Source organism: Hetaerina americana, unplaced genomic scaffold, assembly GCF_022747635.1.
Source record: "Hetaerina americana unplaced genomic scaffold, ioHetAmer1.1.p SCAF_2, whole genome shotgun sequence".
Lineage (NCBI taxonomy): Eukaryota > Metazoa > Arthropoda > Insecta > Odonata > Calopterygidae > Hetaerina > Hetaerina americana.
In genome coordinates, this window is record NW_027286763.1 from 109343730 (window position 1) to 109368105 (window position 24376).

At 35.1% G+C, this 24376-nt stretch overlaps 1 protein-coding gene across 1 annotated transcript in view; it reads right to left on the reverse strand.

Annotated features, from left to right (window-relative positions):
• Positions 1-22168, reverse strand: part of pps (protein partner of snf) — a 98751-nt gene extending 76583 nt beyond the window's left edge. The window contains exons 1-3 of the mRNA XM_071585635.1: positions 22035-22168; positions 21553-21675; positions 9307-9561 (exon numbers count right to left, since the gene is read on the reverse strand). Of these exons, the coding sequence (XP_071441736.1) occupies positions 9307-9561; positions 21553-21673 (376 nt within the window). The 5' untranslated portion in view covers positions 21674-21675; positions 22035-22168. The remainder of the gene's footprint in view (positions 1-9306; positions 9562-21552; positions 21676-22034) is intronic.
• Positions 22169-24376: the final 2208 nt, after the last annotated feature.

The following is a 24376-nucleotide window of genomic DNA, read 5'->3' on the forward strand; positions in this document are numbered from 1 at the left end:
CGACCCTATTAAAATATTTAAGATGAACGCCCAAATGCCAAATTCAAAAAATGATTGAGACATCAAAAAGTTATTATTTTCACTGAAAAATTTTTGACCATAAAATTCTTCAGGCAGTCATGGAATAACTTGCTTTGGTTAATCAAAAGTATTCATGTAAAGAATCAACTCTGAGAACTAGAAAAATGATGATATATAAAATATAAATAGAATTTAGGCACTATTAATATGAAATAACACACGGTTAGAATTTACAAGATGTGAACACCAACTGTGACAGGGATACTTTCTTAATCCCAGCAGGCATCTCTGATAATTACGTCAGCACATCACACGATACTTCGGAAGGATTTCACGGGTAACACATATATTCTATCTTTTTTTATAATCTATTTTGACATTAAAATTTAACTGAATTCTATTCCATTAGTGTTTTAATAGTGAGTACCCCACACATAATACTTGAAACTCTTTTTCTTTTCAAAAAGTAGGCCATTTGAACTATACATTGAAAATGTTGCCTTACTTTAAACATACAATTTATGTCAGAGATGGTAGTGCTCAATGGTACAAAAAAATGTTTCCAACTTAACCCATCACAAACATGACCATTGCATAACATTTGGGTAGAATCTCTTTGAAAGAAATAATTTATTAGGTGGGAGTGGGCTATCAGTAATTAATAACAGGAGCTATCAAGCAATTTTGTCCTCTATATTTGTAAAATTTGAATCCAACAAACATAAAAGGAAGAAACACTTGCTGGCCATTAGGAGAAACTGACAAGAATGAAACATTGCATATATATGGCAAGAAGTAGAAGATAAGGAAAGTTATAAACTTCTCTAAGAAATAAAGGAAGGGCTAAACTTCAGGCCACATATCCGAATGGACCTCCTGCCACATTTTTTTTTTCATGTATGCTTGGTTCCATTACTAGCTGGGTTCCCTTTGAAAATATCATCAAAGAATTTCATGAAACTACTTTTCACTTTCAGAAAACCTACTTATGTCAAATCTGAATAGTGGAAAATTAAATTTACTGAACATATAGGAGTTTATGGTTAATGTATATAAAATTCAACGCACAGTAAGTCTCAGACTACTATGGACCAGATTTACATGTATCCATGGTTATGCTGAACCACAGACAAGTGGCATAGATTCATTACGGTATAGTTTGGCTGTCTAGCTCAGCTCAACAGCAAAATGAGTTGCTCAGTAGATGGGAGCCCCTTGTCCATTTCAAGTGACGGTAGACCAAAATATTTGTGACCGTTCCATTTCAGATTCATTTTTTAGTTATTTATTAAAAATAACAAAATGAAAATTGCCCCATACATTCATGCGACATGAAATATAACTTGAAAAAGAAGACTCATCACGGCTAAAAAACAAGAGGTGGGGTTTCTAGGAGTATTAATAAAAAAACCACATGCAATATACTCAGAAAACAAAATGCATATTGACAAAAGTGAAAAATTGAATAAAGTTGTGCAACTTGCCGGGCAACTGAGTCAGCAATTACAATGTCATCATTTCAATTGAAGAGCAAGTTAACTATTCTGGTTCAATTTAATCAATAAATATTACAAAGAAGAATATTCAATGAAGATACAGAAATTATCATTACTTTGGACTGAATATGGAAATATTAATGGCAAAAATCTATTAAATGTGGGCTGATGAATGAAAAAGGCTCTGTTAATGATCATGAACAAAAACAAAGTGAGAGTGGTATCACTTATATTAAAGTGAAGGATGTATGAAAGGGTTTGAATTGGCACTCAACCGTACAACACTTAAAGTGACAGGAGACACTGCCAGTGCAAACATAACAGAAGAGTTACCAAAGATTTTGGCAGATGTCAGAGAAAATGATAATTACCAAGCACAGCTAATTATGCAACTTGGACAAAATTGTTAATTTTGAAAAAAATGTCAATTATTCATGCATCACAACAGAAGGAAAAAGTACGCAGGATCTAAGATCTCAAAGGATAGCACACATCTACCAGGGGAAATTTTGCTTAAGACTTAAAAATAAAATATCTTCAAAAAAATATATCTCAGTGAAAACCCTGACGACTTCAAAAACATTGAAAGGGCTTCATCACCTGCCGAGTGGCAATCTAATCAAAGACAAGGGTAACTTAAATAATTTGTAGAACATAATTTTGTATGCAAGACCAAAACTAATTTGAAGAAAACAAAATTTCATGTTTAGCATTAATAAGGCATGAAGGTTACATGCACTTGTCACCATACAGAAATTTTCTTTTGTAATCAAAGTACCATGAGAACCTTCTTTAAAAATCTTACAAAGAACATTTCGCCAAAGTGTGAAGGCTACAGAAGGGAAGAAGAATTAAATTCCGGTGAATTGGTCCTGTAAAGAGTATCAATGTTAAAAACAGTGAAGGTAACATACATGTTGCCTCGTGTAAAATTACTTCAACAATGTATGCTGTTTGGAAGAATCACGCCTCTCAGGGTACTCAGCAAGACAGGGTGATTTGAAAAGCAACATTTGATCTGTGAACTTTTAGAAATATGGAGAACATTAGCATTAAATGATAAAACTAATGATGTGGCTGAAATACCACCACCTGATGCAATGAAATGAACCATGATGATTTGTTGCATCTGGAAGATCAGAAAGAGACTTCAGAGCCAGCAACAGAAGAGGAGGAACAAAAACAAAGTGAAATGCTCTCCCAAGATTGAGAAGGCAGGTTTTAGGGAAACAAGACCTGAACCTAGAATGTAACACAAAGACAACCAGAGCCAGACAGTGATGCTATTTGACTCAAAGAATAATTTACATCAAGGTATTCTGCAAACATCACGGGATGAACAGAAAATAATACCATGCCATTTTCTCCCACAGATGTACCTCCCAACTCCCTTCTCTGATGCAAGTTAAAGAGAGATAATTGTAGCACGTGATTAGTGAAAGCCACTAGATAACTATGCGCCCAGAATTGAATTTTCAGATCAAATGGCTTGATCAAAAAAATGGAGAATTACAGTTTTGCATTACCATTTATTTTAAAATAATAAAAATAACTTCCTGAGTAACTGAATTCATGATAACATTTTCTTGTAGTTGTTCACTGTCATGATTGAATTCTAGGGCTTCCTATACAACTTAATTCTAGTGCTTCATCTGCCGAGAAAACAGCATGAGGCAATGATGAAAGTTGAAACAGTTCCCTTGAAATCTGCAGGAGGAAGTCCCCAAATTAAACGGATCTGCAGTTACATGGCATCAATATATAAAATGCTGTAACGTGACCCTCCTGTGCAGAAAGCCAGCAGAAATGATTGGTTATTCGGTCAATGGTTTTACTGGTATATGGGAGATGACACAGACAGATGGACTGGTGAAAATGTGCAGGATCTCAAAATTGCTTACCAAATCAAAATATTTGGTTAAATTATTTGATATGATACTGAGGCATTGAGCAATGAAGATTTCATGAAGCTGAAAGACCCAAGTAAGAACAGTTAAATTTCCAAGAAAGAATACGAAGACAGAACACTAAAAACTGCCGAAATGTTTGAGAATAAAAAGATGGCGACCTGCTTTCAAATAATACAGAAAGCATTTAAAGGTTGTGAGGCCAATGAACTAAACTCTGAAGGTAAAACAGACAGGATGATACCTTAATGGTTAGGTCTAGTGTATCTTAATCCTTCTCCTAAGAAATCACTACTTTGATACATAATATTTACAGGGGCCTAGAATCATAAACATATCAACAAGCAAAATGTGCACACCAGGGCTGACTTTCTACCAAAAGTTGCCATTGTTGTAATGGAGGCATTACTTAAGGGCACGTAAAAATTGCTATTGCAACTTCTTATTGTTCATTCAATAGGTCACAGGCAGTAACATATGGCAAAAATATTCATTTTATCAGTATCACGATATATAAATAATGCATTTTGTGTAAATATGTACATTCTCAATGCCTACACATTTGACAATGAAATACCTTAATTATTGCTCAAATAACTTGGCCACATGTTGGGTGTTAACATGAATTCTCACCCTGCAATTAACTGGCAAATAGAGGTTTAATTAACACTTGTAATAACTGAAATATTACTCTTAAAAAAGCCCATTAAGTGTATGGCATATTCTGAATGCATTTCTTGGATGCCCCACAAACATTTCAATCATAAACATCAAAATTTCATGGCTTGGTAAGATTCAATAATAATCAAGAGAAAGATTATTTTACTATTATAGTTTTCAAAACAATGAAACTACTTCAGCGGTGGCAGATGGCTGAAAAACACTGCCAAATGCAATCTGCTTCTAAATAGATGTTTGGCATTCACAGGAACATCTTAAGCATTTATGGAGCTTCCAAAAAATATCCTGCATTTGTATTCAAAATTAATAATTAATAACACCAATTACAAACATTTACTAAAATATTACAATGGGCATAAGGGCTATTTGTGGCTAAAAGTGAAGGGCTCAACTATTTACAAGGGTTGAAACTGGGACGTGAAAGAATGAACATAACTAACAAGGATAATGTGCTACAATGTCCCAACAACAGTCTACTGTACCTTATATTTCACGATGATGCTACTCCATACATATCTTTACTACAATGATCGTATGAAAAAGAGAAAAATTTAGAGTATGCAATGGAAAATATCTTTCAAAATGTTACACATTTATTAGGTTAATCCAAATCATTGCCACTCATCCTTTTAAGTGGTACAAACTACAGGACGCAACCAACACTTGCGGTTACTCGTGCCTTTTTGTCAGAATTTTCAGGGAATAAGGAAACACATGAAGGAAACTGGGTGTCAGCATTACCATGGTACAAATGGAAAGCACAACAGGATTCATAATTTAATGAAAAGAGTACTAAAATTGTAAATCAAACAAAGAGAGTACAAAAATTAAAAAGCTCTTTACAGATCACATGAGTAGGGAACAGGATACCACTGAAAAATTCTGCCATCCCCAGGATTTGTACCTGGGTCCTTTGGGTGGGAAGCCAGTACCCTAGCCACCACACCAACCTGATTCATTATCATCCTTCGAAAAAGAACCCAAGACAGTCCAGCCGATCATAAATACATATTACAAGAGCTCAAGTGCCATAGGGGTATAAAGCATTAATGTAGGTGGCCTGGGAGAAGCAGTCCTAACACAAATATCATCAAAATCAATCCCAATCCAATGTGGAACCATGATTAGCATATCAAGTCATGAGCTGCAACTAGTATTACAAGCTAACGAAACAAGGAAACATCACTCACCAATTGAATTCGAAATGAATTAAGTTCAAAATGAACAATTTAACCATGGCCACAAACTTTAAACATGAGCTACCAATTAATTACAACTGCTCTATTTAAGGGAATACTAATCTTGATTGCGCTCGGTGGACTGAAAATCTTGGCTCATTACTCACATGTAGACACCTGCTAGGGAAAAGAGCTTAACCAAGATTATATTTTTTGTTTTATCAATAATCATTCAATATTTTTGCCCATCATTCAATATTTGTTTAACGCTAAACATTTATCACTAAACTAATTACTAAGCTACATTCATTATTCTGAAAAAATACTAAATTTCCAGCAAGTAAACACACTTCCCAACCACAGGATACATAATATTTGCGTAACTTGGCTTCATAATGCTCACTAAGGTGTTTTTAATGTTTCATGCAACACATTCTGCTCACTTGAGTCACAAGGTGGACACTCATTTTCCAGATTTCCAGAATAACCAGGCCATCCTCTTTTTTGATTTTTCTACTGGGGGTATGAATTAAATATATTTGTGCATCCTACCCCAATGCTTTGATTATCACAGAAAGTGGAACCTCATACAACAAGCATTATTTGTTCTGCAATCTTTCTCTAAAGTGAAATAATTTTTTGCATATAAATTAACGTAAAATACAGTAATGCTTACCAAGATGAAAAAATAATGTACAAGTTTTATCCAAAGAAAATTATAAATACATTATTTCCAATATGGATCATGCTCATCTTTTCTTCTGTTGCAGAATGAAGAAACCAGGAATTCCAACTCAATTTGTAAAAGCAAAAAATAAATTAAAGAAATTATTTATGATATGTAACTGATTCAATGGACTTTCTGAATGGTAAAAGTGTAGGGGTTTAATTTTCAAATAGCCTCTTGCATTGGCAAAAAATAGCTGCTTGAGATGGCCTCTCATTAGCTTGCAGCCAGGCAATGCATTCTCCTCTACCGTTATGTGTACAGGTATAGGTTCCCTTTGGTATCTCTTCTAGAAGAGACCCATCCGGTTAAAATCCTGTCACAGCAGGTAACTCTCAGAATCTACACGCTTCTTGAAGCAACTGATGAAGTTCCTCGCTGATTTTGAGTCGAAGCTTGCTGCTTCACCATGTCTCACAAATCCATGGATGCTGTATCTTCTTTTAAATTTTTCAAACCAAGCACGGATTCCCTTAAATACTTCTTTGGTTGTCGATTATTCTTGCATCTTCCCCAGTTCGGCGAAAATCACTTTTGCCTTCTCACAAATGATACTCTAACGATATCAATAAAGACACATTGTCATTGCCTTTCAGGTATCCATATGAGAATCAACGTTGCAACACCTTAGAGTATATGTAACCATTATGCAGATATCATAAGTCACTCCCTTCGAAGCATCCATCTCTTTGATCTTTCCCTTGCTCTGGAAAAAATGTTAACTGTTGAAGTCAACCTATTTCATGCACTTGCTAGATCAGCAACACTCACGCCTAGTTCCTGCTTTTCAATTATTTGAAGATCCACTTCTACTGTTATTTTTGCTCTCTTATGGCTGCCATCTTGTGGCTTTCTCTTTGGGGACTTTTTTAAAACTTTACCCAAAATACTATTAAACTTAGCACAAAATAATCACAAATAATATGTCCGAACGCAAGTTTAGAAATATGTGTGATCACTAAGGTGCTAGCAGAGTAAGTACTGAAATAGTAGACGCACAATCATTCCAGGAATTTGACTCTTTTCATCCCTTACTACGCAAAAAGTTGCTTTTCGGGTGATTCAATTCCGGTGAAATGTTTTTGTTGGTCACGAGAATTACTCAATACGCCAAGTGTTCAATAAATGAGGTTCCACGGTTCCAACTATAGTTTTAGATTTTGCCAAGCAGTTGGGCGCAATGATGAACGGCAAGCACAAAATGATCTGATCTCGAAAGCAAAAGGAACATAGTTCCCATGAGGAATTCCCAACTTTTCCAAAAAATTCACATCCTCTCCCAAATTTCCTTTTTGAACACACGAAGAGTATTTGCCAACTTTTCCCCAATTCTCCCAAATGAGTGGCCACCTAATATCAAGACTGAGAAATTTACACACAACAGCCAACAAAAAGCACACCAGAGGATAAAAAACACCCTGAGTGCTGATTTACCTGGAATATCAAACTTTCCTCTGTTGTCAGAAATAGGGAACATTCACTATATTTAAAACATGTTCTGAATGTGAAATGCACCGGTAAAATGTAAATAGTTTGTCGAAAACAAATGTTTCACCAAGATATTAACCAGTGAATCAACTGCGGCAAAATACAACATCCAGGATCCAAAAATTGAAAGTCAAGACCCATTATTGCTGGGTTAGTCAGTCAGCATTCCTACATGAAGATGATACAAATTCTTAGAGAACTTTACCACTAACGGTTGAAAATTATTATTCAATATAAATTGATTTTTTATTTCAGCAAAAATGACCATAATGAGAAAAGTGCCCATCAAATGTATGCTCTGTTTCATGCTCTGCTGCACAGGGATATCAGTTTCAGCTTCTGAAACTGAACTTTAACTTTGGTACTCCGAACAACAAGAGAACACTGCACAACTGTTGCACATTAATGTAAACATACGGGACATAACTACATACAAAAGAGTATTATTATTTAGTTAAAAAAACAGAGATATAAAATAGGCTGAAAAAATATTTCAAGTACCCATAAAATACTTTGCAGGGAAGTTACAACTTCAGGTTAAATGACTTTTTGCCAATTTTTAGGCACACTTTCATGGCAATCAATTGTCTTTGTGGTTGACTCATTGGCTAATATATTTTAATTCATTACAAAAATTTTCCATAGCATACAGGGTACATATTGTATGCATATTCCAAATTTCTGACAGCTGGAGATAACAAAACACACATTATCAAATCAAACAAATAATTTTTATTCCTAATGTATGTATTTCTATTGTATTATAATTAAACTTATATTTTGCTGCAGTATTGATAAAAATTATTATTAAGGCCTACCAGCCAGAGATACACAGAAAATAAAATTTTTAATCAAAATATTGTGCAGTATATAACATGCACCTAGTACGGTGAAACCCCAAATTAACATTTTTGAAGGGACTCATGGAAAAGTATGTAAAAATTAAAGTGTACTTCCATTTTTCAGGAAAATAAATTTGAGGATTTGATTGCATTAATTTATATCAGTGATATACAACAGTTCACAAAACAGATATTACCTGTGCTTGTGGAGAAATTGCAGTGTATCAAATTTTAAAGCACAACAGTCAAAACTTTTTAAAAAAACCGACAACAAGAACTTTCAATTCTCATTTTTTTTAAATCAACGTCAGAGGATAAGGTCCGACAAAAAAACAGTGATGGGGCAGCATGAAAGCTGCATGTTGTGCAGCAATGACTCTTTGAGAGAAATGCTAAGACCACAAAAAATTACATAAACCCATGGATCTGTAAATTCCAAACTTTAGAGTCAGTAAATTTAAGGTTTCGCAGTACCAAATTTTACCAAACCACATTAGATGTGATGCCACCAACCAAAACAGGTAACTTAATGCAATGTCATGGCATAAGGAAGTAGATGGTTCATTCTTATGGAAATACATTTCTGCATGGATAATCATGAGTTGACAAGGATTAAAAAAAAAATATTACTAATAACAAATTACCATACTAACTTTAAATAAACTGAGAAATATCCTTTCTATCTTCATGAAATTGTATAATGCATTTAGAAAACATTATACACTCCTAGTTCCTTAAAATCAATGGGAGATTAACTTTCAGAGAACATGCTTTGACCTTCATAAATGAGTTAGATTATGAGACCACATTTCTCATGCTATTTTTTTATCGTGGAAGACATAAAAATTTATTGGAACCACCAATGGCATGTGATCCTAGGTGGTGAAACAGAATTTGCACCCATAAAGCAACAAAAACTCATTTCCCCCCCACAGCAATAATTAAGTATAAAGAGTTCCAACTAACCATCCTGGGCCACACTTGCAGCAGCAGCAAGAGCTGACACGGCTGTAAGAGAACTTGCAGCACGAGTAGATTCAGCATCAGGATGAGAGGATGCATTAGCCCCTGCAGGGAATATACCCTCCACGGTGAGATCCAGCTGGGGACTGCCATCATCGTCATCCCCTTCCCCTGCTTCCTTGGCACCTTCCTTCCCCGCTCCTCCATCAATGCCACCACCCACTCTTACCACACTAACAGATGTGCCCTGCTGGTTGGCTGCAAAGAACAGACATTCATCACATTCCATACATTCCCCTTAGTGCCATACTTTAAGTTTGCCAACCTTGGAAGGTCTTCCAGCAAAACTTCATCCAAAATTTGAAAATAAAAGACAGAAAATGGACCGTGCTGTACACAATAACAAGCAAATAAATGCTTGAGTAACATGTGGACGAAGTACAAAGCATTTAAAAAACTTTTATGAACAACAGAACAAAGAGAAAAAGTGAAAATTTCATTTAATATTCTCAAATTTTCTTCATATTTATACATGATATATTGTTTATTCATGGCTTCAAGTAACCCAATCCAAGGAATCCAATTAAAACCCCTTGCCTTCTATCACAACATTAATCTAACATCTCAACTAATGATGTTTGAATAAGAGGAATTTCTATCGAGGATTCACTTTTTCCCTCATTTTACTTTCAGTCCTGTAAGCCACATGACCATTGATGAGTTACATCCTAAATGTTGTCAATGGATCTGCAAAGCAAGCACCTACATAGTGCTCTGGCTGATCACTTTCAAACTTTCATGTCAACATATCTACAAATTGTTTGGTTATAAAATGAAAACCTTCAGAACATTCTTTCAATAATTAGAAATGTGCATACCACGTGTAGCTAATTCAATAAACAAACATTCATTCCTTAAATAAAATGGAAATGTTGCCACATTCTGTTTTCTTTCCTCGGCATTCTGTAGTTTGTTGTGGCACAATTACATCAACTTCACCACAAAATTATGTGACACACATTGCCAACATCTTTTCTGAGCATTAAATTTTTCACAACATGGAAAACCATTTATCAAATAATTTGAGATAACATGCATGGAAAGTCAGTACTTCTTACCATATTTTGACATGTGAAAACGGGCTTGTGACATATGATGAGAACTATCAACAGATTTCACAGGCCTCATCTGAGGCAAGATATGTAATTCTCTACACATCTAGTCCAGATAATGGAGACCATTACAAATTTTTAATTGGACTAATTTTGGAGAAAAATAATTATTAACACTTTCCACTGTACTATTTTTATTTAAAAGACCTGGGTTTCAACACTCCCGTGTCATCTTCAGGTGAAAATTACATGCAAGTTGGCAAATATGTACATACCCCGGTTGCTGAGAGGCAGGAGGTGGGGAGGGGAGGGAGTTAGGCGATTTTGGTGGGCAGGAGTGGAGATGGTTAGGCAAATAGACCAAAGAGGTGGTACTTGGGGGCAGTTGGGGTGGAGAAGGCAAGGGAGGAGGAAACCGGGGTGGGTGTGTGATGCAAGCGGAGAGAGGGTGAGTGGGGGGAGGAGGAAGGGTTTGCCATATGGCAGTTTGTCACTGATTTCAGGGAGAAGGGTAGAGGTCTTCAGTTGTTCTTAGATAGTAATCCCCACCATTCCCACTCATTGATGATACATGCATTTCAGTGTTAACTTTTTGTAACCAGTCCAGATGAAGCTGCAGTTTACCAAAACTAACTAGTCAACAAAATAAATTCTTCTCTGTGGAAAAGCTAAGTCTTTGATTCTTTCTTCATGCATGATAGAGATGACCCCATTGGAAGCCCATTTTTTGCTGCAAAAGTTCTAATTGAAGACAAAGTAATTCTGGTTAAGGCATAATTTAGCTAGTGATTAAATTTTTTCAATTCATACTTTTCTTATTCTTCATTGGATAAGTCCATGGGTTTAATGCATCAGTTTTTGATACACTTGTGAATAAATTGGGCACATCAAATGAATTAATTTAGGAAGAAATACCTTTGCTGCACTGCTGCTAGTTATGGCGCATTGGCTATCTCATCAATTACCCTAGGTCGACTGCGCATCCATAAAGGTAGGGGTGTTTTTCTGAGGAGGTGCAGGGTTTCAATGATATAGAATTTTCACTTAAGACCTGTAACCATCGAATTCAGAATTTATCTTCCCCTAATTCTCCCCCACTCGGCCCCAAGTACCCTCTCTTTGGCCCTTGCACCTTAACATTCAATGTCCGCCCACCAAAGGGAGTGCATATTTGCCAGCATTTATGCAATTTTCACCCGAAGATGACACTGTTGTGGAAATACAACACACAAGGGTTGAAACCTGGGTCGAATGAATACAAAAACTTTAGTGGAATTCACAAATGTTAATTATTATTTCTCTTCAATATAGAAAGTTTCCATGAAATTAATGATAAAACCATACCGTTTGTAGGCCAATTTTGTAGGTTTTCGTAATACAGGTATATACCCTGTCTCTTGGAATTCCTAACATTACACCAAAGAATAATTTTCAACATGGCACTTGTGAACAAGGGCATACACATGCAACTATTCTCAATTGCATGCACTTAATTGATTCCTTGACGCACACACACTCTTAATAAATAGATAAAGAACGTACTACGGCCGAGTGAATGGAAAGAATATAAAACCCACACAATATTCGCACACGCTTTAAAGAACACGCTGCATGTTACAGACTGGGAAATTTCAACAAATCATCTGTCGCCCAACACATACACGAAAACTCACACAACATCACAATTGAAGACCTACAGCTATTGAAACATGTGCCTAATCACCTACTCGACCATTACGAAAGTCTGTACATTAACAAAACAAAAGAAAAACTCATGAACAGTGACAAAGGCCCAATATCGTCATCCTTGTTTTCAATCTCCCTTCCTGAATCATGACCGTCCCTTCCCCAACGGTCAAACGACCATTCCCCCCCCCTACGACCTTCAAATTTCCCAAGAATTGAACCTTCTCCTGTTGGCCCCTCGCCCACCCACCCGTGCTTCCCCCCCCAATAACCTTCCCCTGTCCATTACCATCCCCCCCCTCCCCTACTTAACTGTTACTTATATATTTTGGCTCCGACTAATTTCATCATTCTTCTCTGAAGAGGCCTGCTTAGCAGGCGAAACACCTGGTGTCAGGTTTTTCGGCACTATTTCCCCACCAGCACTGTGCTTACAGTGTCTTCCTAGTTTGAGTGACGGGTCACTGGCGTCGGGTTTCCAACCCCGTAAACCCTGAGTGTGTGTGTGTTTGTGACTTGCGAAGGTCAATTTGTTTGCAAATACCTGAGCGAGGGAGTGAGTGTTATTTTTTATTTTATACTTCATTGTCTGAATGACGGGTCACTGGCGTCGGGCTTCCCGCCCCGTAAACCCTGAGTGTTGTGTGTTTGCGATTCACGACGGTCAATGTGTCTACATATACCGGAGTGATTGAGTGATTGCTATTTCTCCCTGTAAACCCCCTTCTTTATTCCCCCTATAAGTGCCCTTAAGTGTACGGCTTTGGGTTTTATATTCTTTCCGCACACACACTCACTCCATGAGCATACATGAAGCAAATTAATGCCCCAAAATTCATTCCTTGCAAGACGAAGACCACTCCCCCGTGCCAAGACTTTTTAAGAGCCTCCAAAGCGGTGCATTTTTCATTTGTTCCACTATTACATTAGCATTGAACAGCCACCATGTGTTCAAGATACTTTCTCATTCATCCTTGCATGTGAAGTTGGTCCAGTACAGTTTCAATACACTCCTCTATGCTCATCCGCCAGGCTGTTGGCATACTGCATTTAACTGGCCAGAACTGTGAATCTCTTCCAGCCTAATCTCTATTAAAAAAAGTAAAATGGGGAAGGAGATGCACTCACTACGACCACAAGGAGCATTGCATCTTTTGGGTGCCTCTCCTGCTGCCTTGAGTTTCACGTCAACACTGCAACTCACATATATGTACGTCTAATTATCAGTAAATGATACACATCACCATGAAGGTAATAGTGAAATGCATCAATTTTAAACTGTAAAAATCATTCCCCAAGGTTTTACTGAGGAATTTACAACTAAATGTTTTCACGCTCATCCACCATTTTCATTTATTTCTTGAAATAAGGAAATTTTGGGCCTGACACTCACTGAAACTTTCTTTCTTTACTTATTTGGAGACATAAATCTGCATTAGAGACACGGCAATCTCCATCTAAAATGTTGTTCATCAACTTTGAGTTTGGTGCAAGAAAGATTCACCAAATGGTGACATGTTAAAATGAGGTATTTTGAATGGTCATGCCAATTATGAAAATGTCACTCATTCACTCAACTTGGAGTGTCACAGCCATGTCTACAAAGTATGTCTCTGATTTCTCTTAAGAAGGATAAAACAATGCAGGGCGTATCTCCAGAGATAACTTCTTAAAAACATCTGCACAAAACAATTTTGAAAAGAGTTCAAATTATCACGCTCAATCCAATTTACAATGTAAAGAAGGAAAACAAATGATTTCCATGTGCTGCCTTCCGAACATGTGCATGTAAGGTAATGTGACAAAATAATTAGATATTCCATCATTTAAAGGCCAGTCCTAAAAACAAAGACCTCACGTCATAAGACTCCACTACCACACACAAATCCCAATCCTCTCCTCATATTTTCTACCATCCTTTATGCTGTCAAAGAAACCTTACTCTTCGCTTTCCCCTAGCCTGTTTATACACACAAATTAAGTCTGACTTGGCCATTTGGATATGGAAAAATTAACTTCCTAAATTATTATAATTGTCTAAAGAATCACTAATCATAATAAATCAAAATTTTGGAATTATATTCACACGTGTACATATGCATAGATGATATCTTACAAATTGTCAGGGGGAATCCTTGAATTAACTTTTTTGGGAAACATAATTTATCACATCATGAAATATTCTTGAAAAATTAAATGGCTCAAAAAATTTTTTATCAATAATGCAAGGGGAGATATTAATATGAATCATGCTCAAACTTCCAAGTTTCTGCACCACACAAAAACATTCCTCACATTAATTAATCCATTCTCTCATCTATTCTCAACATCCCTGTCACCAACTGTGACAGCATCTTTGCCTTACACATTTATTCTTCCCATGTCCACTCTACTTTGACCATCTTGGTACAAAATACTACCTGAATGCCTAACCACTATTTTAAAGATTACCTTAGTTTTACTCTTCCTTCACTTTGCTTGATTCTCACCCTACACCTACCACATTCACTTTCTCTTGCACTCAGCAATGCTTGCAACCCCATGGCTGGGGGCTGGCTAATTAAAACTTGATCATCTTCAAACATAACTGATTTTAAGAATTTTCGACAGACTTAGACTACCATCTCCTGTTCTCCCCACACCTCTTTTCACCATTTCTCACACACACACATGTTCAAAAGCACCACCAGTGGTAATGGACAACCCTCCCTCACCTCTCCTCCTACAACTACCCATCCTCACTCCCCTTCAACCGCACTTACCTAAACAGTCTGAGACATGTACAGGTTACAGATAAGTCATCTATTCCACCACTCCACCCCTCTTATCTTCTATAATAAATTCATCAATTCTACCCAATTAACTCCATGGAACACCTCCAAATTAATTAAGCCTCCAAATAGATCCTGATTATATTCAATGTTTCTTCCTATCCATCAGGCACCCACATTACTGCTATATGCCTTCCTTATCCCTTTTGGAACCCTAACTGATTTTCTATTCAGTAATCACTATCCCTCCTCTTATTGACAATCCTGAATACTACTTTTGCTGAGTGCAAATCAAACTTTAGTCCTCACATACTGCTGCTTTTCCCTTTTGACAAGGGAACTATTACTGATCTAGTTAATTATTCTGACTGAATTCCCCTGCATAAATGCTATGAATCTTGTTCTTATTCATTATGCACCAATTCAAAAGTCTTTCTTCTAAAGTTATGTTTCCAGAGGTGAAGCTGTGGGATATAAATAGTAAAAACCTCATCGTAAGGCCATCATTGCCTCTTTTCTCATTATATCAAAGTGTATACATTCGCTTGTAAACCTTTCCCATGGTGATCATAATGATAAAATAATTTAATTTTAAACCTATGGAGATAGATTTTGCCAGATTTTGAGGGAGAAATGATAAATGATGAACAGAATACAAAGTGTCAGTCTTTTATCCACACATCCAATCATGCCCCTGCCTGAAAAACTATCTGCTCATTGCCGCTAGGGTGACAGAACTCAAAACAAATGGCTTTAAAAATTTTAATTTTAAATACCACTCTCTATGCAAATCAGCTACAAAACTAAACTTTGTAAGTTACTCAATTTTTTATTCAAACGACCGGTTTCGTCAAGCAGTCAACATCTTCAGGTTCTGTGGAACTTAAAAAGTTTTATTTTGTTTCCGTTCATCAATAGTTCCATATATTTCAGCCTAATACCAATAAATTACAAGAAACTGCAGGAGATACCAAGACAGTAACTTTTAATTGATTCATCAGCTAAATTTTCATCACAATGCAACTATTTCAGAGCATAAAAATCATTTGCTTTCATCTGTATTCAAACCCGGATCCCTCGATGTCCAACCTAGGGCTTTAGCCTGTTAAGCTACATGGGCATTCCTTGAATTCAACGTAGAAATCAATATGAGGAAATCATGAGTTTTGTCCATTAATACAGTTACTGCATTTATTTTATGCGTCAACCATTTTAAAGTCAAATCTTCAGATACAGTGCAAAATGCATGCAATTCAAGAAATATAGATATGATGAGAAAAGATGGAATAAAGGAATTATAATCAACATCTCAAGCACAAAAAATCCTCAAGCAAATTTACATGATGAACACACAAAAAGAATTTAAGAATGATAATGACCCGATTGATTCTCGCCTTGATTACACCTATCAATAATAAATGGCAACCTTGACCTTCCAACCCACCCTTTGACCTCTGACCCATTACCTTCTTTCCCCTAATCTTCCTAACAGGCTCTTAACATAAAACTACCTTTAAGAAAATGCACTCCTGCACCCGAGATCAAAATACATTGTTCTCATTGAGTCCTGACTTTCAAGTGAAATACCTAGGTACAGTAAACCCTCGACTATCCGTGCTTATAGCTGCATGACGAAGCAGAGCTAATCAAAATACATGGAAGAAGTGGCTGTGGTATCACAGATTTTTACATTCTGAGACTCTCTATCTTCATTCCTTTTGATTAATGTTTTTTTTCAGCAATAGAAGATACACTTTTTCCCATTTGTTAGCAAATTATTATAACAGTGGAATTATGGTTTTACAATAACACTCAATTATCAATTAGCAAACATACATTCCTCAGTAAGCTAAACCAATCACATAGCCAGGAAAAAAAGACTGGCAAAGGACAAATATTCATGAAAGATTGTTGATAAAGATTCATCGTGTGGTGTATCTATAAGAGTAATATATCGCAGGTAGTAAATGACTAATCATTGCACAGTAAAAATATTCATTTCGTCGCCATAAAAGTAGAATATGGAGATCTGTGGTATAATTAATGCAAGGGAAATGATAATGGAAAAATACTGATAGTACAAAACTGTATAAATTTAAACATTAATTATTATTGACTTTGTGAAATCAAACTTTTAAGAAAGCAAGGGTATTTCAAACTTTTATTTTTTTTAAAGCATATCATCAAAGATACACAGCATTTAATTATATTCACAATAGTAATTTTATTAAAATATATTAGGTTCTGGGAAGAGAATTGCATGGATTGCCCAAAAAACGGTTAATTGAGAGTGTATGTCGTTTCCCCAGAATTTTCAGATATTTACCAATCATGAAATGGATTTATTTTTTTAAAGAAAAAAAATGATCACAAGATTTTTCCTCATAGATGTTATACTGGATATTCTTGCCAGGCAGAAGCCTTGTATCATGCAGGAATCCACAAAATAGGAGCATTTAGGATATCACAAATATCCTATTAGTATAAGTCAAATTTGAGATGGAGCATTATAGAGATTATTAAAGAGGGCCCAGCTAAGATGAGAATTTGCTGATAAGCTTTTGAATTTTTCACCACAGGCTAAAATTGAAATTAAAAATACCTCGGGCTTGAGGAATTAATTCCAAATGCCTTGTATCTGCAACCTTCAAAAGACTCCTGATTATTCCATCACCAGAGATGATTTATCCTTAAAATTAACCTGTGTTAGCTTGAAATACACAAGGAAAAATTGGCTGATTAATCCCATTAACAATGAAGAAAATGTCAGGTCAACCGTTTGCCTGCACCAAAGAACTTTCTCTTAATCATTACTTTTATAGAAGATATCCCACGGTTATCACAGATATTTTCACTGAACACAATGAAAATTTTACTATTTTTGAATGAAGAGAAAAGAATCAACTCTCATGAAACCAAAATCCCTTCCTTCCTTGGGAAACTAATAATTATACTGGTATTGGTATTAAAATTGTAGAAAAAGTTGGTACACATTTACCAATATTTTGATTATGGGAAAATCCTGTCATAAAACTTAGCTTTGAACCTACTTTTGCCACAAATTATACGTGTATTTGTACCTTATGAAAGTCATGATCAAATTGACATCACAATTACATTCTAGAGGGCATATGACAATGGCAGAGATGATTGTAGAATAGGCACCTTTATCCACCCTAATAAAGTCTCCACTCAGGATAAGAATAAGGATTATTAGAAATCAGCTCAAGAATAATTTAAGGACAAGTTTAAAAATAAAACAAGCATCATTATATATAAATCAAAACTATTATTCAAACTTATTTGGGACTAAAATGGAATGTATAAAATAATAAATGGGATGAAAATAAATATAAGATTTAAAAAATGCATCATGGAATTCACGATTAGACTAGTTTATTCCATTATTATCATTAATATATTCAATTGGACTAAACAAATAGCAGGATATGAGAAATTAGCCACTATCTCAGATACCACTAAGGATGTTAATGCATAAATAACACAGCTATAGAAGATTTTTTAAAAAATCACAAAAATCCTCCAATATTTGGCTGTGGGTATATTCAAGAGTCAATGCTGTAATTACTTAGCGGCAAGAGTGTCTATCATGGTGGTTTTAATACTGACAAAATAATGGAACCACAGAATATTGGCAGCCAAGACAACAGTTATTAAACTCCAACTGCCAAACAAACAGAAAATTTAAATGAAAAAATGTAATTTTCTCAAAGAAATGTAACTAAAACACATTACACACATCAAAAACTTCACCTTTTTGTTTAGAATTAAGTAGTTTCTGCGATCCTACCCCAATTTTATGGGAATTTTTATGAAAATCATTGGCCAGATTGGTAATCTTCGTTTGATTCCCTTACTACATTTTCTTCTTGCCTCTACCAGCCACCACTAACGTGCATGAGGAGATAATCTCTATTTTTTCAAAAAAATGATATTATCCATAAAAAATTGAGAGAGCGTAACTTCTACCCAAGATATATCACAAAAGGATTTTGGAATAAAAAAATATGCGGGTATTTTTGACAAATTTGGGGAATTTCAGAAAACAGAAAAATTCACTACCGATGAAATTGTTTATAAGATAAAATTTTGCGGCTCAATGAATGCCCTTTCTTTCAAAAGCTATGATAAAAGTAAAAGGGAAAAGAATGACACTGGCCAAAAAATTACATGATTTGACTGAAAAATTTCATTTTCTTCAAAGCTTGTATTTAGAGAAGATTTTTACCCTTTAGGATGAATCATTTGAACAACTTTGTCAATCAGAATTCCTTTGGCTAGCCCTATTAATAACTTTAACCCTGGCCGCGATGCCTTGCTCCTGAAATTGATTACTAAAAGTTGACAAGATGCAAAAATATTAATTATAAGCAAAATGTCATAAACATTCACATTACTGAAAACTGACCAAATGATCTCCTAATTGACTCCTGTCATAAGTGGTATACCATTTAACTGGAAATTTTGCCTGAAACCTGTCTCTGAATTTTTAAAAAATCCAACATTCTATTTTGTTTATCCAAAATTTCCTCAGCGCTCATTTTAAACCTGCCATTTATTAAATATCATTTAGTGAAGATTTCTTTGAATATAACCAGCCAAAGAAAATGATGATTTTTTGAAAATATGATGATGAATCTGTCCTTAGCAATAAGGGCAGATTAAATTAAAGATGAACTTTTGAAAATTAAGAAGTTGATTTCGTAAAACTCTTCCTAAAAATTTGAATTTTTAAATAATTTTGTTTTAAATTTGTACATCGAAAATGAGCAACACAAATATTACCTATTTAGCATAATTCAGATGTAAATAATGTCTCCTGCAATTCCAACTTTTTTTCAGCCCATCTAACTTTTCTATCTGATCTCATTAAGAAGGAATCCTTAGATGGCAGCACATCAGTACTACTGCTTAAATTCAAAACATCTTCACTAGGATGAAAGGGATGGTCCGGTGCCTTAGTATAACTCTTATGATCTACAATAGTGTATATTGTAATTATGCCTGTATTGAATTATTATGGCTCAAAATATCTTATCTGGAATAGAAAAATTAAGACTCATGGTAATAGCTGCTACAACTGGCATCTTACAATTATCATGACAACATCATTACCTATAAATACTATTTGTCGGAACTACTATTAGTTTTGCTGATTATTAGGAAATTACTTATTCAATTGTTCCCGGCTCAACTTTGCGGAAATTCATGTAAATTAAATGAAGAATACAATGTATCTTTCCACTGTGCTTTATTCACGTATGACTAGTTTCAACGCTCAAGCATCATCATCAGGTACGTACGTACCTGATGATGACGCTTGAGTATTGAAACTAGTTGTACACAAATGAAGGACAGTGGAAAGATACATTGTATTCTTCATTTAATTAGGAAATCACTCTTTGAAATTTTCAAAAACTAAAATATCAGAATTGCATGATACGGGAGGGATTTGTACTGCATATCATAAGGGAATGACCGGCTGTAACAATAAAGATAATTTTCAAAGCATTTTTTTTTTCAAATTTTTCGTTACAATTACCTCTGAAAGAGGTCCTATGGTTCACAAAAAATTGCAACATTAAGCTACACTTATACCAGAGACATTTCACTTGAAAATGCTATTGATTATAAAAACCATTACACATAAGAAAAGTGTTTTCAAACCACACGAGCCAAAAAATTCATAATCAATGCTAATTAACCAAAAAATATTAAAGATATGAACCAATGGAACAAGCAGCAATGTAGTATTCAGCACAGCTTCAGTTAATCCTATTGCTATCACAGCTGACTCAATTACCAGTCTGGGAATTTTTTATTTGTCATGAACTCCCTTTAGATCTCCCCTGTAAAGACATTCCCCTCAGAGTAGTAATCATTAACTTAATCTCACATCAAAGAAATGATCTCATTACTCTCTTTTGCACTTCTTCTTCAACTATACATGGAATTTAATTGACATCAAAACCCACATTTCCTTTAAATCTTAAAAAAAATTAGCTTTCGTAAATTGGGATCAACTACTATTTCGCTTTCTACCACAAAGAATTTGGTTCAGTTTCACGCAACTGCCTACTTGAATATTTACTAACATTTTCAGATAATGAAGGATATTTTCTGGCAATAATTCTTACAAACTTTTCAACAGACTAGACTCAATAGCGAGAAAATTGAAAAGTAGATGTCAATTGGAAAACTCACCAAATTACAAATAGGAGAAATAAATATTTTACAAAAATAGGCCGATAAAACATAATTGGTGGAGTAAAGGTACTCTGCATTGTTACTTAGTCTTTAATTTACACATATACGCTTCATTTTATCACTCGCGGCAAAGATTTTGAATAATTCAACATAAATTAAGTAGAATGTGTCCTAGTTAGTCAACATCTAACATGGTAAATAGTACACAGAGAATGGAAACATCATATGTGTACAAAACAGAGCTATACGATTTTCTTTAATTAGCCTTTTCTTAATTTCTATGTATGCAAATTGCGAGATCAACGTTTGAAACAAAATAACGCCCACATTAAAAACAACGCCTATTGATCTGCGCAATCATTTCCTTTCGGAAACACAATAGTTACACACAGACTTCCATTTAGTGAATCGATAATTATATTTGGAGGTAAGTATTTAATTAATCAACGTACCAAGCAAGCTTTGAAGAGTTTCCTGATCCACCGAGAGACTGCCATCACTATTCACTATGATGATAACAGTGTTGTCTGACTTGTGAGAGTCGGAAGTATCTGCCACGAAAGTACTTGACATACCTTGCATAAATAAGAAAAAACGGTAAATACATAAACACAGAACACCTTTCTATCTTATTACCACCAGAAATATAATTTCATCTACAATTTTTGTATTCAGCAATTTAACACACATATTGAATTCTCTTGTTATAAATGAGTAATACACTAATAGTTTCAGCATTACTTTAAAAGTTTCTTCTAATTTATAAAACGACGTTTTATTCTACGCCATTGGTACCGCCAAAACGCTTAGCGGCAAGGTCAGCGGGAAAACAAACAGCGAGATGTCCGCCATGTTAATTCTTACCCAGGCCCCCCCCAAACAAAATACAGCGCGATAAAAACCCAAAAATATAAACGATACAAATTCTCATTACCTTACGCATACAGCTTCACCTTATATTTCATTCACTACAGTTAACTCTCCGAGAAAATTTACTGCATAATCCAACCAATTATCTGCAAGAAATTATTTTCCCGTAACAACGCTCCACTACGGTTTCCATCGCATCTAGCCCCTCGTGCCCTACCGACTATCCCATGATGCACCAAAATGTAAACAACTTGCACCACTGGATATTTCGCGGGCAATACGATTTCGCGTCCGTGTGACGTAATTTTCTATATCGAATGATTGAATCAATAAGCAATCAATCATCGCTCAGCATCAATTTTTGTGACAATTGTTTCCAATAAAATTGAGTTTATGGGATTTGTGTCTATATTAAAGAAACTATTTTGAAATATTTCACCAAAGTGGAGTTCGTACTTGAACGCCACTGGCAATTAGATATTCGAGATTACAGTACAAGGTAATAACTCACCCATAATATAATTGAAAACAGTGGACGAATGCAAAAATAAAATCAATTAAGTAATTTCTCCATTCAAGAAACGAGTGCGTAATAATATTTCAGAGTAGTGGCCTATTGCCTGAGAATTTTCCTTATTAAGTTATGTCGTTTCACTTCATAAATGTATGCTACTTTAAAAGTTATTCCGGTGTCTCAAAACATTATTTTTTATGATCACATACACTGCATGTGAATCCAAGTACTTACAGTGTGAATAGTCATTTTTGTACTGAGGGCAGTAGCAACCACCTCTATGTTGCAAAAGAGAGGCTGCACAAACGTTCAGGCATGGGAGAGGAAGACAAACAGCATCAATTGAAAAATGAAAGAATAATAAAACAAGAATTGAGGTATGGTATTCATATGGTATACTGAGGTATTTTTTCATACTGACGCGTTGGAATTCAAAGCAAGTCCACCAGGGTGTATCACAAATTGCTAGAGGCAGAAGAGATTTTTACCTGGTTTTAGGAGGTTGGGATGTTCACGAAGAGGTACATATTTAGAATGTTTATAGTGCCGAATCAAATACAACTATAAAAAAGATTTGCATATGGACCCCAGCGGCAACTATTTTCAGACTGTTTTACTCAAGCTTAACACAATAAGGACCCATTTTCTTAAAGATGAACTTCATTGAGAAGATCAAAATGAGTTGCACATTTTCATTATAGATATTAGCTAATTATTATCAACCGATTGTCAATTTGGGCTTTTTATTGACTGAGAGTCTAAACACTGCTATTCTATTAGGACCCACTTAGCACAACACTGGATGTATTAACACCCTAACTACATAAATCATTCTTCAATTTCAAATATTTCTACTTCACTTCCCCCAGTCCAAAATAGGTACCTAATCCATCTTACCCAGAATTCTCACCTTTACGTCCTCGAATTTCCATTGACAAGTAATAAGCATGATTATTCAATCTACCTTTTAAAGTTATGTTTTGGTGTTATCTATTCACCACAATAATGCATAATGCTTTGAATGGATTCCCTCATGTCTGCTTTTTAATTTCTTCTTCGGCTCCTTGGTATATCCAGATGCCTTCTTGCAGCATATAACACCTATTGTCTTAATTACTCTTTACCATATATCCTGCCTTTTAGTTTCACTTAAAACATGCTGGCTCCTTTCAACATTTCCTCCCCCCTTTTTGCCAGTCTTCTCAAGATTCCAAATAGAAACTAAATGTCTCCTATTATTTATTGGTAATTGTATTATTTGCTATCACCCAATCCTCTTTATTCTATCAATGACTTCCTTTAGACAGATATCAGTGACTTGGTATTCAAGTAAAAAGTGTATAAACATGTATATATTTACTCTTTATTTGTGTTTTAAATATTTTTGACAATATCTATCATATTATGCAACCATCGAATGGTAAATAAACATAATTATTTAAAAATTCATACATGATATTTCTCTTTCCAACTTGTGTATTTTCTCAACTGTTCCCATCCGCCTATCTCACAGGTCTGTAATAATAATGTTGCCTCAAAGACCCAGTTTCAGACCCATACTCCACGTAAAAGACTTAAATTATATTTTCCATATGTTTTTCTTAACTAATGGCACAGGGACTGTTGAAATTGGTTGTTTGTTCCCCACAAGCCTCCTCCTCAGGCCTAATATATATTGCCAAGAGCTGGTGATTTACAACATTTATTTCAAGTATTTATTTCAAATTCAATTGTCTCAGTCTAGTCAGTGAGTCAAGGAGAAATAAAAGGCCTCTTTAACATTACCCTTGTGTGTAGAACACGAAGGTTTCAAGTTAAGTGAGCATTTATATTAAGAAATTGGAAACAACACAAGGAAATGTTCTTCACAACACGCAAGTGATAATGGACTG